The sequence below is a fragment of the Dama dama genome, chromosome 19 (genome assembly GCF_033118175.1).
Source record: "Dama dama isolate Ldn47 chromosome 19, ASM3311817v1, whole genome shotgun sequence".
Lineage (NCBI taxonomy): Eukaryota > Metazoa > Chordata > Mammalia > Artiodactyla > Cervidae > Dama > Dama dama.
This window is the reverse complement of record NC_083699.1, coordinates 50,729,765-50,742,346: the sequence shown is the minus strand read 5'-3', so window position 1 is coordinate 50,742,346 and position 12,582 is coordinate 50,729,765. Positions and strand designations below refer to the sequence as shown.

General features: G+C 45.8%; 1 protein-coding gene across 5 annotated transcripts in view; it reads right to left on the bottom strand.

Annotated features, from left to right (window-relative positions):
* Window positions 1-12,582, bottom strand: part of MYLK (myosin light chain kinase) — a 280,134-nt gene that overhangs the window by 2,769 nt on the left and 264,783 nt on the right. For 4 of the 5 annotated variants that reach the window (XM_061166997.1, XM_061166994.1, XM_061166996.1 and 1 more), the window contains 4 exons: window positions 12,201-12,353; window positions 9,648-9,771; window positions 3,704-3,833; window positions 2,120-2,251 (listed from right to left, as the gene is read on the bottom strand). In XM_061166997.1, coding sequence (XP_061022980.1) covers window positions 2,120-2,251; window positions 3,704-3,833; window positions 9,648-9,771; window positions 12,201-12,353 — 539 coding nt within the window. The remainder of the gene's footprint in view (window positions 1-2,119; window positions 2,252-3,703; window positions 3,834-9,647; window positions 9,772-12,200; window positions 12,354-12,582) is intronic. The other variant, XM_061166993.1, reaches the window with a different exon arrangement.

Below are 12,582 nucleotides of genomic sequence, written 5' to 3'. Positions count from 1 at the left end.
GAAAAAGAGACACAGAAATACAGAACAGACTTTTGAACTCTGTGGGAGAATGTGAGGGTGGGATATTTCAAAAGAACAGCATGTATACTATCTATGGTGAAACAGATCACCAGCCCAGGTGGGATGCATGAGACAAGTGCTCGGGCCTGGTGCACTGGGGAGACCCAGAGGAATCGGGTGGAGAGGGAGGTGGGAGGGGGGACCGGGATGGGGAATACGTCTAAATCTATGGCTGATTCATATCAATGTATGACAAAACCCACTGAAATGTTGTGAAGTAATTAGCCTCCAACTAATAAAAAAAAAAAAAAATGAGAGTCAGTAAAAATGGGTGCAAGAGATCTTTTGAGGGCGTTGGGAATGTTTTAAAATTGGATTCTGATAAAGACTGCACAATTGTGTAAATTTCTAAAAATAATTGAATTGTATACTTAAAATGGGTGAATTTTATGGTATATAAATTATAATTTGAGGGTGATAACAACCTGTAAAACATAAATTGGAGGAACTGATTATACTGCTAAGAAAAAGAAAGCAGTATTTGTCTTAATCTGATCCAAAGACAGACAATATGCCTGTAGATAAACTGACCACACTGATTAGTCTCATTTTATGTGTTAGTCATATTGCTGCAAAGTTCAGCAATAAAAGTGTTTTCTGCCTTCTAACTGACTTGTTTCTAAATTTTTGGAGACGTTGTTTTACAGGACAAAATTGTATCCCCAACTAGAATAAAAATTACACAGAACAACTTAAGAATTCTAACATTTTTTTCAAGTAGAATTTTGTTTTTATTGAACAGCATCCATATGCTTTAATTTCCCCTCAGCACTTCAGTCAAAGTAATGCAAATACCAAGAAAATAATCCCAAAGAGAAAAGTAAGCAAAAAGATAATTATTATATGATATTTTCTAAAAATTAAAGGAAAAAGAACTTAAGACCCAAAGACAGTGGTGATGGTGAGAGCTACAAGCCGTGGCCCCCAAGCTCTCAGCAGAGCCCCCTCTCTGAGCACTTCCGCACTAGCAAAGGCAGCACATCCACTCTTTGAAACAGTTGGATGAAACACATGAAAGATGATGGTAGGCCAGGCATTTATAAGCCAGCTTGATAATATAGTGATGCAGGAGAAAACTTGTTTCTTCATTCCTACCTTTGGGTTATTTTACCCAAAAGGCATTATCTAGTCAGATTGCTGGAGACTCTTACAATGTGGGAGGCACAGTTTGTTCTTTCTGCTGTCCAGTGCTCTGCTGCCTTGGGGCAGTTGGCGTGACTGAAAGTGGCAGAGAGCCCTGCAACTGTCACATGACAGTCACAGACTTGAAGCAGAGAGGCCCGTCTTATCTTTCTAGAATGTTGCAGTCTGTGGAAACTTAAATGCTGTGTGTCACCAACACTGCTGACTCCTCAGGTGCTCTGCTAAGATCCCTTAGGGCTCTTTGAGCTCCAACAACTTCCTGTGACCACATTATTTCTGGCTGGTAGAGAAGCACAGGGCAGACAGGCCAGAGGCCTGCATCCCAGCTTCCCTCTGTCTGAAGTCACACCGCAGGCGCTCTCTGCTCCCACAGCTTTCCCCCATGACTCCATGACATATTTAAAAGATTTGAAAGGTTTCCCCTTTCTATCTGTGTCATCTCACAGAGTCCCCAGAGCCACTCAGGGCATTAGACACTGTCTTACAGAGGAGGGCCTGGGCTTCAGAAGAGCTGAAACACTGCCCCAGGTCACACAGGCCGCTGATTAACAGCAGAGCTGTCTTCTCCCCATACTATGCTCTGCACCAGCCTTCCTGTGAGAGCCTTTTGTGGTCAGTTCACATGCTTCCAGGAAGCTTGCAAAGCTCATTTCAATAAGCACGTTCCAGAGCCAAATAGGTCCATGATAAACCACTTTTAACTTGGGTCTAGCGGCTGATGTAAGTGGGTGAAATATCAGAGTGACTAAACAGCACTGTTCTTCAGTGGGTGGAGGGGGGCAGCGGGCCAACTCCTCCTGACCCGTTTTCCCTCACAGCCTGGCTATTCCAGAACTGACGTCTTGCCGAGGGCACACAGTAGGGGCCCACCAGCCCGCCACACCCCCTGTACAGGGAAGAACAGCTACAGACTTACCTTCAATCTTGCAGTCAAATCTAGCAGCACTTCCCTCCACAACTTCTAAATCACGAATGGTCTTAGAAAAGTAGGGTTTTACATGGGGCTTCTCCTCAGCAACAGCCTCCAGGAAAGCTTGGGAGACATCTTCTAGAAGATAGGGAAGAGGATGTGGTTATTTCTTTATTCCCTGTTCTCTCCTCTTCCCTGGTTTAAAAGAACTGACTTTTTTTTTTTCCAAGTTGTTATGATTTAGCAAATAATGAAGCTTAGAGGACTGAATCATAAGCACACCTTTCTCCTGGGGACAGGGTAGCCTGCTGCCAAATGGTTTTGGCAGAAGAGAGAACTGTGACCAAACTGGGAAAATGTTTGGACTTAACCCCTCCCTTATTGCTGACACATTGGAAAAGGAAATAATCTTTAAAAAGGATTTTTGGCTGCATTTCATGCCATTTCAGGATTCAGTTGAGGGTATCTAAGAAGGACAGGAGTGCACCAGCCTACCAGCCCTCCCCCTACCCTCCTCCCGTGGTGGCAGCAGCAGGCCTTTCATCTGCTCCTTGGGACAGAAGAGCCAGATCTTAGAGGCGTTGTCGACTTGCCTATTGCCTGCTATGGAGCAGTCTATTCACAGGGATACTGCCTTCACAGTGTGTGACTCTGGACCAGGATTTGGGATTGGTCCAGGGGAAAGCCGTAACTTGGAGGGGTTCCTGACCCTCTCCTTCCCCTTCAGGCTATTTCTGGGTCATCTGGGGAGTGGCAGGGGTGGAGAAGGAGGGACCAGGCCCATGTGCAGCACAGTTGGTCCCCGGGTGCATCAGGGCAGCTCAGTAAGCAGTTTCATCAATTATCCCTTGTGCACAATGGGATCTAGACTCAGCTTCTCACTTCTGGATACCAAAGGCATCAGGCAGCAGGGAGGTGGTGTCTCAGGCTAAATGAGGTACCTCAAGATGATAGAGGCCGGACCCTACATGTATCAAAGCAGGAAAAGGCCGAGGCCTTCACTGAGGAGATGGATCGGGCAGCATCTCTAAGACACTGGGCAAGCAACTAACCCTGTTGGACTTTAGGAGGGGCCCTGCCAATCACCATCTACCCAATTCAAACAACATGTTTCAGCATCACAAAAACTACCAAAAAATATGGACTATCTGAGTTAACTTTTGTTAAAAGACAAGCACAAAGACACATTAAAAAAATTGAAGCATATTTTTTAAAAGTACACCACTATATGCAACTTATTTATGTCTGCCTGTCATACAAACATTGCTTTTGTAATAAGAAGGAAACTTTTCATGCAGTCTTTGCTAATTCTTATATAAGACCATCTAGTTCTATTAGACAAAGAATAACTTTCCTTCTGAAAACAGTTCAACCTCAGGTGAAACAGTTAAAGAGCAATTACTAGATTTAGTAATTATTGTCAGGGCAATGTAAAAGTAGTTTTGAATTTTTCCTTGTAGGTTGTATTAATGACAAATAAAATCAATCTCCCACCTTAAAGAAAAAAAAAAAAACTCTAAATCCCCCTCCAACCCACAACCCTTCCTTTCTCACCATCTAGCTGAAGAAAATCTCTCTGGAGTCCCTTACCTTCAGATTCTAGTTTTTCTGCATTGAGCGGGCTGGTTGGTGACCCTGTTGAGGATTTCCTGCCACTGAGCCCTGAGATCATTGCCATAGAGGACAGTCTTCCAATGGCTCTCACAGCATTGCCCGTTTTCTGGAAAATAGACACTGGCGTTGGGCTCAGGCGGTGTCCCTGGTTCCAGCTGAGCAGCTCAGGGAGAAAGCCCAGCCCGGGAGAAGCAGTTGTCCCGGAGATGAGGGCTTCCCGAGTGCTGAGCTCCGCCAGAGGAGTGAGCCCAACCTTGCTCTGCTCAGCACTATCAGCGTGTCAGAAGATGTTCGGAGAATGGAATGGGGCCTGGAACCGATGTGTGCGTTAATGTGACTAAACAAGGTCAACATGAGACAAAAACCCTTTTCATACTGTGCTTCAACTCCCATAAAAGGGATAGTTTATATAAAGCAACTGCGGGCTGAGACAGCTCCAAAGACTTATTGCGGACGGGGCCCAGTGGGGCTGTTTCTCATAAAACAATGCTAGTGATAGGATTTTAATTGGGCAAGAGAACAGTTACTACAGATCCCACAGGTCCTGTTGGAAAGACAAAAAATAAAAAAGGCTTCTATTGACCATAGGCAAGTAGCCTCTTCGGGCTTAACTTCTCTGGGCTTCAGTTTCCTTCTCTTTATAAGGAGGGGGTTGGACAAGACAATCTCCAAGGTCTCATCTAGGTCTCTTCTAGTTCTGTTTATGATTCAGATACTTAGGAGATTTGGGGAAACACTCTGCTGGCCCCAGCACAAGTCTTCAGTGGAGTTCTGGAGGGGTGTTCCTCCCTGAGGTACACCCAGGCATAAAAAAGCAGCACCCAAAGAAATGAAAAGTATAGCACTTGGCTTTTCTGAGTCGAGGCGCCTTGGAAGAGGACAGAATTCCTACTGAAAAAGATGCCAGGACTTGAACATTTTCTTTGTATTGTGAAAATTCTACCAAGCACAGGATTTAAGTCAAGAAGTCCCTAACCATACTTAATTGTGTCTGTGTTTCTCACCTTTAAGATTCTACCCCTTTCCTAAGGTCAATGGAATGAAAGACTAGGATAAGAAACTAAAGCATAACCAGTGCTTTCCAGCCCTGCACCCGAAGCATCTTCTGAGGTATCCAGATGCTGTGCATCCAGGGAGCAGATGTCACCACAGACTGGCTACTGAGAGAGGAAGGAAATAGCCTGTGCAAAGGCAACGGCTGGCACTTACCTGCTGGACCTCAATCTGTGCTGGAAAAGCCATTTCCTCCTGAATTAACTTCACACACTAAAGCATTTCAGGCAGGCAAGTATACTTCAGTTAAAAAAATTATTTCAAAAGTAAAGAATTTCAGGGTACTAGGGAATCATACAGAAAATGTGTGTATGTGTGGTTTAAGCAGAGACCTACTCCTGTAACCACAGTCACTTTCCTGTATGTCACATCCATCTTGGCCATAGAGTCCTTTCGTGCACTCTCAACAGGCATTCCATCTCGCCCTGTCCTCTGGTCATCCACTCTCTCACATACACACTGTGCAGTGTGGTTATGCCCCTGGCCCTCTGGCCCACAGTGAAGCTAGATCACTCTAAAAGGAACCCAGGAGGCCCCAGGTGGAGGTGATGAAGAGAGAAGAAGGTGAGGGATGATGACCCACTGTGTGCAGAAGCTCTGTGGCCCTGCAGAGAATGCCCTGGTAGACAGACCACCTAGCAACTTGCACACTCTTCTGGGAGAAGCTGTTACTGGTGACATCATTATCTGTTCTGCTAGCTGGAGTGTGGGGAGACCCAGCTCTTCCCAGGGGAGCTTACTCTGACCTCAGGAATGGCTCAGAGGTGGTGTCAGCCACAGCAGCCCTCCGTACTGAGTCCACATCGGACTAGACTACTTCCTAACCGGCCCTTCACAACTCTCCATTGTCTTCATCCAACACAGACTAGCTTGCCCTAGGCTGGAGTCTCTAAACTCAGATGGTTCATTCCTAACAAGGGACAGGTTAGTTCTCTAATCACTGATTATGCTGTGACCTTGTACAAGTCAGTTCCCCTCTCTGGGCCTCATAGTTGGACCGGAAGATTCGAATCTCCGTGCAGCTCTAGTCTTCTACAGAAAGACTATGATTCAGACATACAAATGGTAGCAGGGAATGCTTCCCTTGAATCCATGGGCTCTCTAATCCCAAACACCTGGGGGCAGGACTGTCTTTATTTGTATGGTGTAGAAAAGTGAAGTCTTTCCTCTTCTATTAACAAAATGGCTCATAGGAAGCTATGAGAACAAGGCAAATCGAACTGTTACATTTCAGAGGAGGCAGCAAATAACAAACAAATAGAGCACACACTGGGGGAAATTTTCCATCAGATGGAGCGATAGACCATATAATTCTAAAACAGGGAGAAATGTAAGCACTCGATAAGCAAAATCTTAAAAATAACCTATACCTCAGAAGTCAATCTTTGGAAGCTGATTCATGGAGAAAAAAAGTTGGTGGGGAAGTTATTTATCAGAACTGGAAAAGAACAATATGTGTTCTAGCTTTCCAGTTTTATGCCTTTGAGCTGAAAATTGGTTGCTGCTTTGCTAACCAAGATTTTTGGAATGTTTAAAACATCACCAAAGGAAGTTTCAATTCTTGAGAATTTCCATCCTTGTCTTGAGGAAGCCTTTTTTCTTATTGGAAAGCAATTGCCTACACTGGGTTTCTGTGTTCTAGGCGGGTAGAGTCTGTTAACAGTTTTCCTAACACAGCACAGACTCCCTCCCCTGGGAAAGGCAGCAAGGATGACTAACCAGCCCGGTTTCCCAGGACTGAGGGATTGCCCCAGTGAGAGTTTTCCAGGGATAAAGCTGAGACAGGCCCTGGAAAATCCAGGCAAGGTGATCCCCCTAAAGCCAGGCAGCCATCATGGGCCCTACCTATACACCAACAACCCCAAGACTACAATTTCCCTTGAGAATGCATATTATCTAAATGTAATGGCCAGGAGTGCTGTATTCCCTGGTCGCTCAGTGGCCAAGAATTCTCCTGCAATGCAGGAGACACAGGTTCAATTCTTGGGTTAGGAAGATCTCCTGGAGAAGGAAATGGCAACCCACTCCAGTATTCTTGTGTGGAAAATCCCATGGACAGAGAAGCTTGGCAGGCTACAGTTCATGGGGTTGCAAAGAGTCAGACAGGACTTAGTGACTAAACAACAACAAGAAGGGCCAAGAGTACTCCATGCAATATTGAGTCCAAACCCTCCTTCCCCAAGGCCCTTTGGTCCATAGTACTGAAGTCTTTGTGGTTCTCAGAGAACAAAGACAGCTGCCCACAAGCTTCCAATTCATAATCCTTTGCTTTCATTTTGCAATACAGAAGCCCTGTTGTCCTGCTCAACTTGCCCACCCTCAATGCTACTGCTCATCACCATGTCTTTTCAACATTCTTTTGATATAAATTTAAAAAAAAACAACCCTATTCTCTTTCAGAATAACTTCATTCTAAGATCAGTAATATGATTAGTCATCTATCTATTGCCTTGCTTGTTAGGATTTGTTCCCATTTACTACCTTCCCCTTTTATGAAAACCACACCTGAATGATAACTAGGAACCATTTCTCATGCAGCTGTAGAGTCTGGGCCACCTGCCCCTCTCCCTCCATCACAGTACACCCCTTTCTATTCCCCTCCACTGTACTCTGCCTCACCACACTGAGCCTCAGTTGCTCCAAGAGGGAACCCCTACTCAAGGGATACCAAGATCTTGGTATCCAGAGCTGAAAATGTGGAAAACATTTTCCTAAGGAAGAAATGTAACACAAGATGGTCAGAGGCAGCTGAACTATTACCAGCTTCAGGGACATTATGTGTTGAATGGAATTTGATAGACTACTTTTCTATGTAATTTTATGAAACCTAACCACTGTTTCTGTGGAAAAGCTATTTACAAATGCTGCTACCTATATTAAAATAGGAAGTTAATGCTCCTTCTCTGAATTCATTTTCTTTCTCATTTTCAAAAAACCTTATGGCTAATAACACTATAAACAGCAAGAAAAAATGTAAGTGATTAAAATATCACCACAAATTATGGTTTCCTGACCCATCTGACTGAAAAATTCCATTTATTTCCTTTGGAATCTCCGTATCTCTTCTCTGCGCCTATCCCTTGGGTTTAGGTTCTTTCTGGCTTTGGTTCACCAGCAGATGTGTGGATGCTCCCAGAAGCTTGACGTGATAAGGCTGCCCTTTAACCCACAGCCTCATCCAAGCAAAACCCAGTGAGATTTCCTGCTCTGAGAACAGCCCCACCCCCACACCAGTCACCCTATGCACTTCAGAAATACTGCTATTTCTTTGAGGTCTACTGGCCACAGGATCATTCATAAAGCCAACCCTTGATTTTGTGGCCTCTCCCCCCATTTTTTAAAAAGAACATTTGCTACTCTGATTTCACTGGATCCTACTGGCAGCGGAAGGTGAGGTAAGCAGCACGGCACTCCCACTCACCAGGTACTTGAGGAATGTGAGGAGATCACTCAACTTCAGGAGGGGATAACCAAGAGCTGACTCCCACTGCAGGGGGTCTGCTGAGATGTGCAGGGGTGGAGTCCCTCAGACCTACACTCCCGAAGCCCCTCGCTCTCCTGCTTCTCTCAACCTCTGTGGTTTAGTCACTGTGTGGCAAATCACCAGTGTCCCAGTTACCCCTATAACAGTGATTTCTTTTTCTCTGCCACAGAGGCAAGGTCTAAAGCCCTGGTCCCCTGAATGCCCAGCTAAAAGACTTCTCCTGTCAGGCCGGCATGACCAGGGTGAGGTCCGGCTCATAGCTCTGAGCTTTTTCCTCCGTCTGTGCTGTTATCCCCTCCTCTCTGTGTTTTACTCATGTTCCATGGCCAACTTTAAACTCCTGCCCTTGGCAGCCTTTCCTGACAAGCGCATCCAACTCTGGTGTGATTGGCTCCATCCTCTGTCCACACTCACATATATGGGTATGGAGAACTATAGTGATCGTTTATAATTCTTGCTGTGTGTTATGTCCTTTTATGTCTATTTGCTTTTCAGGTCTCTTTCACTATATACTCACTGAGTATAGAAACCATGTACCCTCCAGCAGCCCAGGAATTTTATACTACTAGCAGTGATAATAAAAATAAAATAGAGGGTGATAAGTTCTCTATGGATTCGGATGATAATTTTCCATCTGCTAACAATCAGAGGCAATTTGTGTCATTAAATTGTGTGTCGTTAAGACTGTGTAACTGGAGCTAGTCTCTGGGTTTGAATGCTGGCTTTCCCATGCTTACTAGCTGTGATCCTGGGTGACTTTCCTAACTTTTTTCTGCCTTGTTTGTCTGAGAACTGGGGATAACAGTAGTACCTGCCTCCCAGGATTAAAAGATAATTTGCATAGAAAGTGCTTTGAATGTTCCCTGACACATAGCCAGCTCTCCGTACATATTAGCTACTGATCTCATTTGTGAACACTTACTATGTGCCAGGTAATGTACTAGAGGTTAGATGAAGATCATCTCATATAATCCTCAACGATGCTGTGATTTGGTGCCACTATTATCCCCATGTTATAGATGAGTAAATGAAGGCACAGCAAGGTTAAGTAACTTGGTTAAGGATTTGCAGCTAGTAACGCACAACCCCCCATGTCTCTCATTGTAGATCACATGCCCACCTCCTTCATGGTAAAGAAATGTTAAAACCATCACACTGCCTATAACAAGATCACATTCTCCAGGGTTGCCAAATAGTCCTGCAAGTGACATTGCTCATCCCTACCCACAGAGACATGAAATGTCAGTCTTGGTCCCAGGCTATTTCAGAAATAAATGTAAACATTTTTATGGAGTGAGGTCAGGGCAAGTTGGGAATGAGGGTGGCTTGAATAAAGCAATTATGAGGGGCAAGAGACCAGTCCAAAGTGACCCCTGCCATTACCTGCCATTTCCTTCTTGCCATGTACTTCTTCATCCGATCCTTGGAGAGTTTCTTGGCCTCCATGTTCTTGGTGTCTTTCATTAGCCATGGATGCTGAAGGCACTGGGTGCAGTTCAAACGGTTTCTGATAGAGGCAGAGATCAGAGGATTTCTGAGCAGAAGGGGACCTCAGAGGCTGCTGGTCAGACCAGAAACAGGAGGTCACCTGTCCCTAGACACACCGGGCAGAGCCCATGGCTGTCTGCTCCCAATCCATCCACTGTGATGAGAATCTTGGTGATCCTAGCCTTTTTCCTCTCTTGGTCTGGGTTACACTAACTAGACCCAGGACAGATTAGTGTTAAGAAGGCCTAAACACTGATGGGCAGCTGGAGTCTCATGACCTGCCCTTGGGGCCTAGAGAGGCTAAGTGCTGGAGGACAGACATGTCTTGGAATGACTGGTATCATATTCCAGGGTAGGTCACATGAGGGCTGAGAGCTGTGGATGCCGGATCCTTCTATCTCTTTGTCTGATGGAGGGAAGAGTGAAACCTTAAGTCCAGATCTTCGAAAATCAGTGAACTCTCATGTCTTATGGTGGAGTATCAGATTTTTTCCTATTAAAACTCAAAAGAGGTATGTCTTATGTTCAACCTATGAATAAGACAACCTTAGACCTGCACTGAAATTCATTTAATTTTCTGAAAGCTCTGGGAATCTAGACATATTTCAGGGCCATCACCTTAATTATAGAAGGACTAGTAAAGTCCAAAGCACCAAGTGCTAACATACGTAGAAAATGAGTAAAAGTAAATTTGCTAAATATAGAAAAATGTAGTGATCTTTATAAGTGGATATGGATTATTTTAATTTTCTTATATTCAAAATTTGTATAATTTATATATATTTATTTATAATAGAAAACATTTTAAAAAGTGCTGATAGATGGAGATTTCTGGTTGAAGACATACTGAGTTTGAGTTTATGGGAATCTAGTGTCTTGATCTATATGAAATCAATTCTTGGGTGAGTCCATTTTACAAGCACAGAGGAGCCAGCACATTACTGAATAAACTCAAGGTCAGATGAGAAGATAGGTGATATAAATAATACCTCATTTACCAAACCGTGGGTGAACGAAGCCTCGTTGATAGAACCTATCCTTGGACCAGAGTCATTAAGAGGGAGGCTTCTATCTCCCTGGGGCACCTTGGAAGCAGGGATCCCTCACACCAGAAGGAAATCCAGGCCCCCCACAACATCTGATCTTCCCTGGGTCAGGCCTACTCCTGATATAAAGACTGGGACAGCAAAATGCTAAGAGGACCTCACTGTCAAAGAGTGTGGACTGTCTCCTCTGGTGAGGAGTTTGGTCCAGAACCAGCTACAAAGGACCAAGAGGTGGGTGCGTAACCAGAAAACCAGACAGAACCACTTAAGAGACCCCCTAACCTCACTCCTTTAGCAACTGCACTCTCCTGTCCCAAACAGGATTTCTCCCAGAGTAGGCAAGATGAGGGACAGCCTCGGAGGGGCAGGGCGGCAGGGGGGTGGAGTTGTGGGGGCGAGTTTCACCATCTTCTGGGGAAATGCCTAGAGCTGCTCCTATGGCCAAGTGGGACACCCCGTGTTTGAGCCAGGCCTTGCATAATCTGGCCACCTGTTCACAGAGTGGGTGAGGAGTCCAGTAGCCAGTTGTCCCCACCTAACACTCCCACTGCTCCCTTCCCTGGGGCAGGACAGTTCTCCCGGCACACGCACAGCCCCGCTTACCTTCCTGCTGTGATGGAGCCACTTCCCTGCTCCACTGAATCCTGTCTAGCCACATGCGAGACCCGTCCTCTGCTCTAGCCTCCTCTACTGTTCCAATGCTTCTCTCGCTGAAATACTGATGAGCACTTTGGGCATCTGACCTTTCCTCACAGCCTTAGGCTGTCTACATGCGTGAACACTCCAGCCTCCTGATGTCTGCAGATGTTTTATACAGTCATCCACTGACCACCTTGGCAGGTCTGTGCAGCCCTGCAAGGTGGGGCTGGGGAACCTCACAGGCTGCACTGTTAGTGGGACAGAGACGGAGCTGGGATAGCAGTCTCGTTGACCAGTGGTGGAAGGCACCTGGCTGTACTCAGGAAGGCAGTTCCTACATATTATAGCTACTAAATAAGCATCAAGCCAGAACAGCTGGGAGTATGATCAGGCCCCACAAATAGGATCTCTTCCCTGAAACCCTAGAAGGGGGGGTAAGGTTTTAGCAGGATTGCTGCTGGCCACAGCTGTACATGGAAAATAAAAGGGGCTGTCGTTATTCATACATGAGCTGCCTCTTTCCCTCAACACTCAGTCAAGGGTTGCTTTTCAAGAGAGGTGTCTGTGCTTCTAAAGACAGGACAGTGTCTGGTCCCAGGGAGCAGGGGCCCAGGAAGACCTCTTTCTGGGCCCTCATATACACCATGCCCACCCTCCTGTCCTTGGGTGCAGAAGAGCCCACCATAGGGAAAGGAAGTCACTGCCTCTGGACCCCAGTCCAGGGTGTGGGAAGCCCCAAAAGACTAAAAGCCCAACTCTTTACTTCATATCCTTCTTCAGCAAGTTGCTGATAAAATCCTTGGCATCATCAGAGATCTCGTCAAAGGCCTCATCGTCGAAGTCCCAGGTGGCTGAGGTAACGTTGGCTAAGGTTTCGTTGTCATTGTCACCCATGAAGGGGGACAGTCCACTGACCCTGGGGGATAAGAGAGGAGAGCAGTGAGTGTGGGGGGCTGGCAGAGAGGGTGGTCCCCCAGGGGAGCGCTCACTAAGGTCAGAGGTGAGGGCACCCCCAGCTCTCAGGCTCACTCTCTGTACTTCTGGGATGTCCCCCACCTGTTGACACACCCCTGTGAAGCTGAGGCGGAAGGAGTTTTCTTCAGTTTACCATTTCCACACAGTACAGCAGGGTCTTCCTCCCTGTT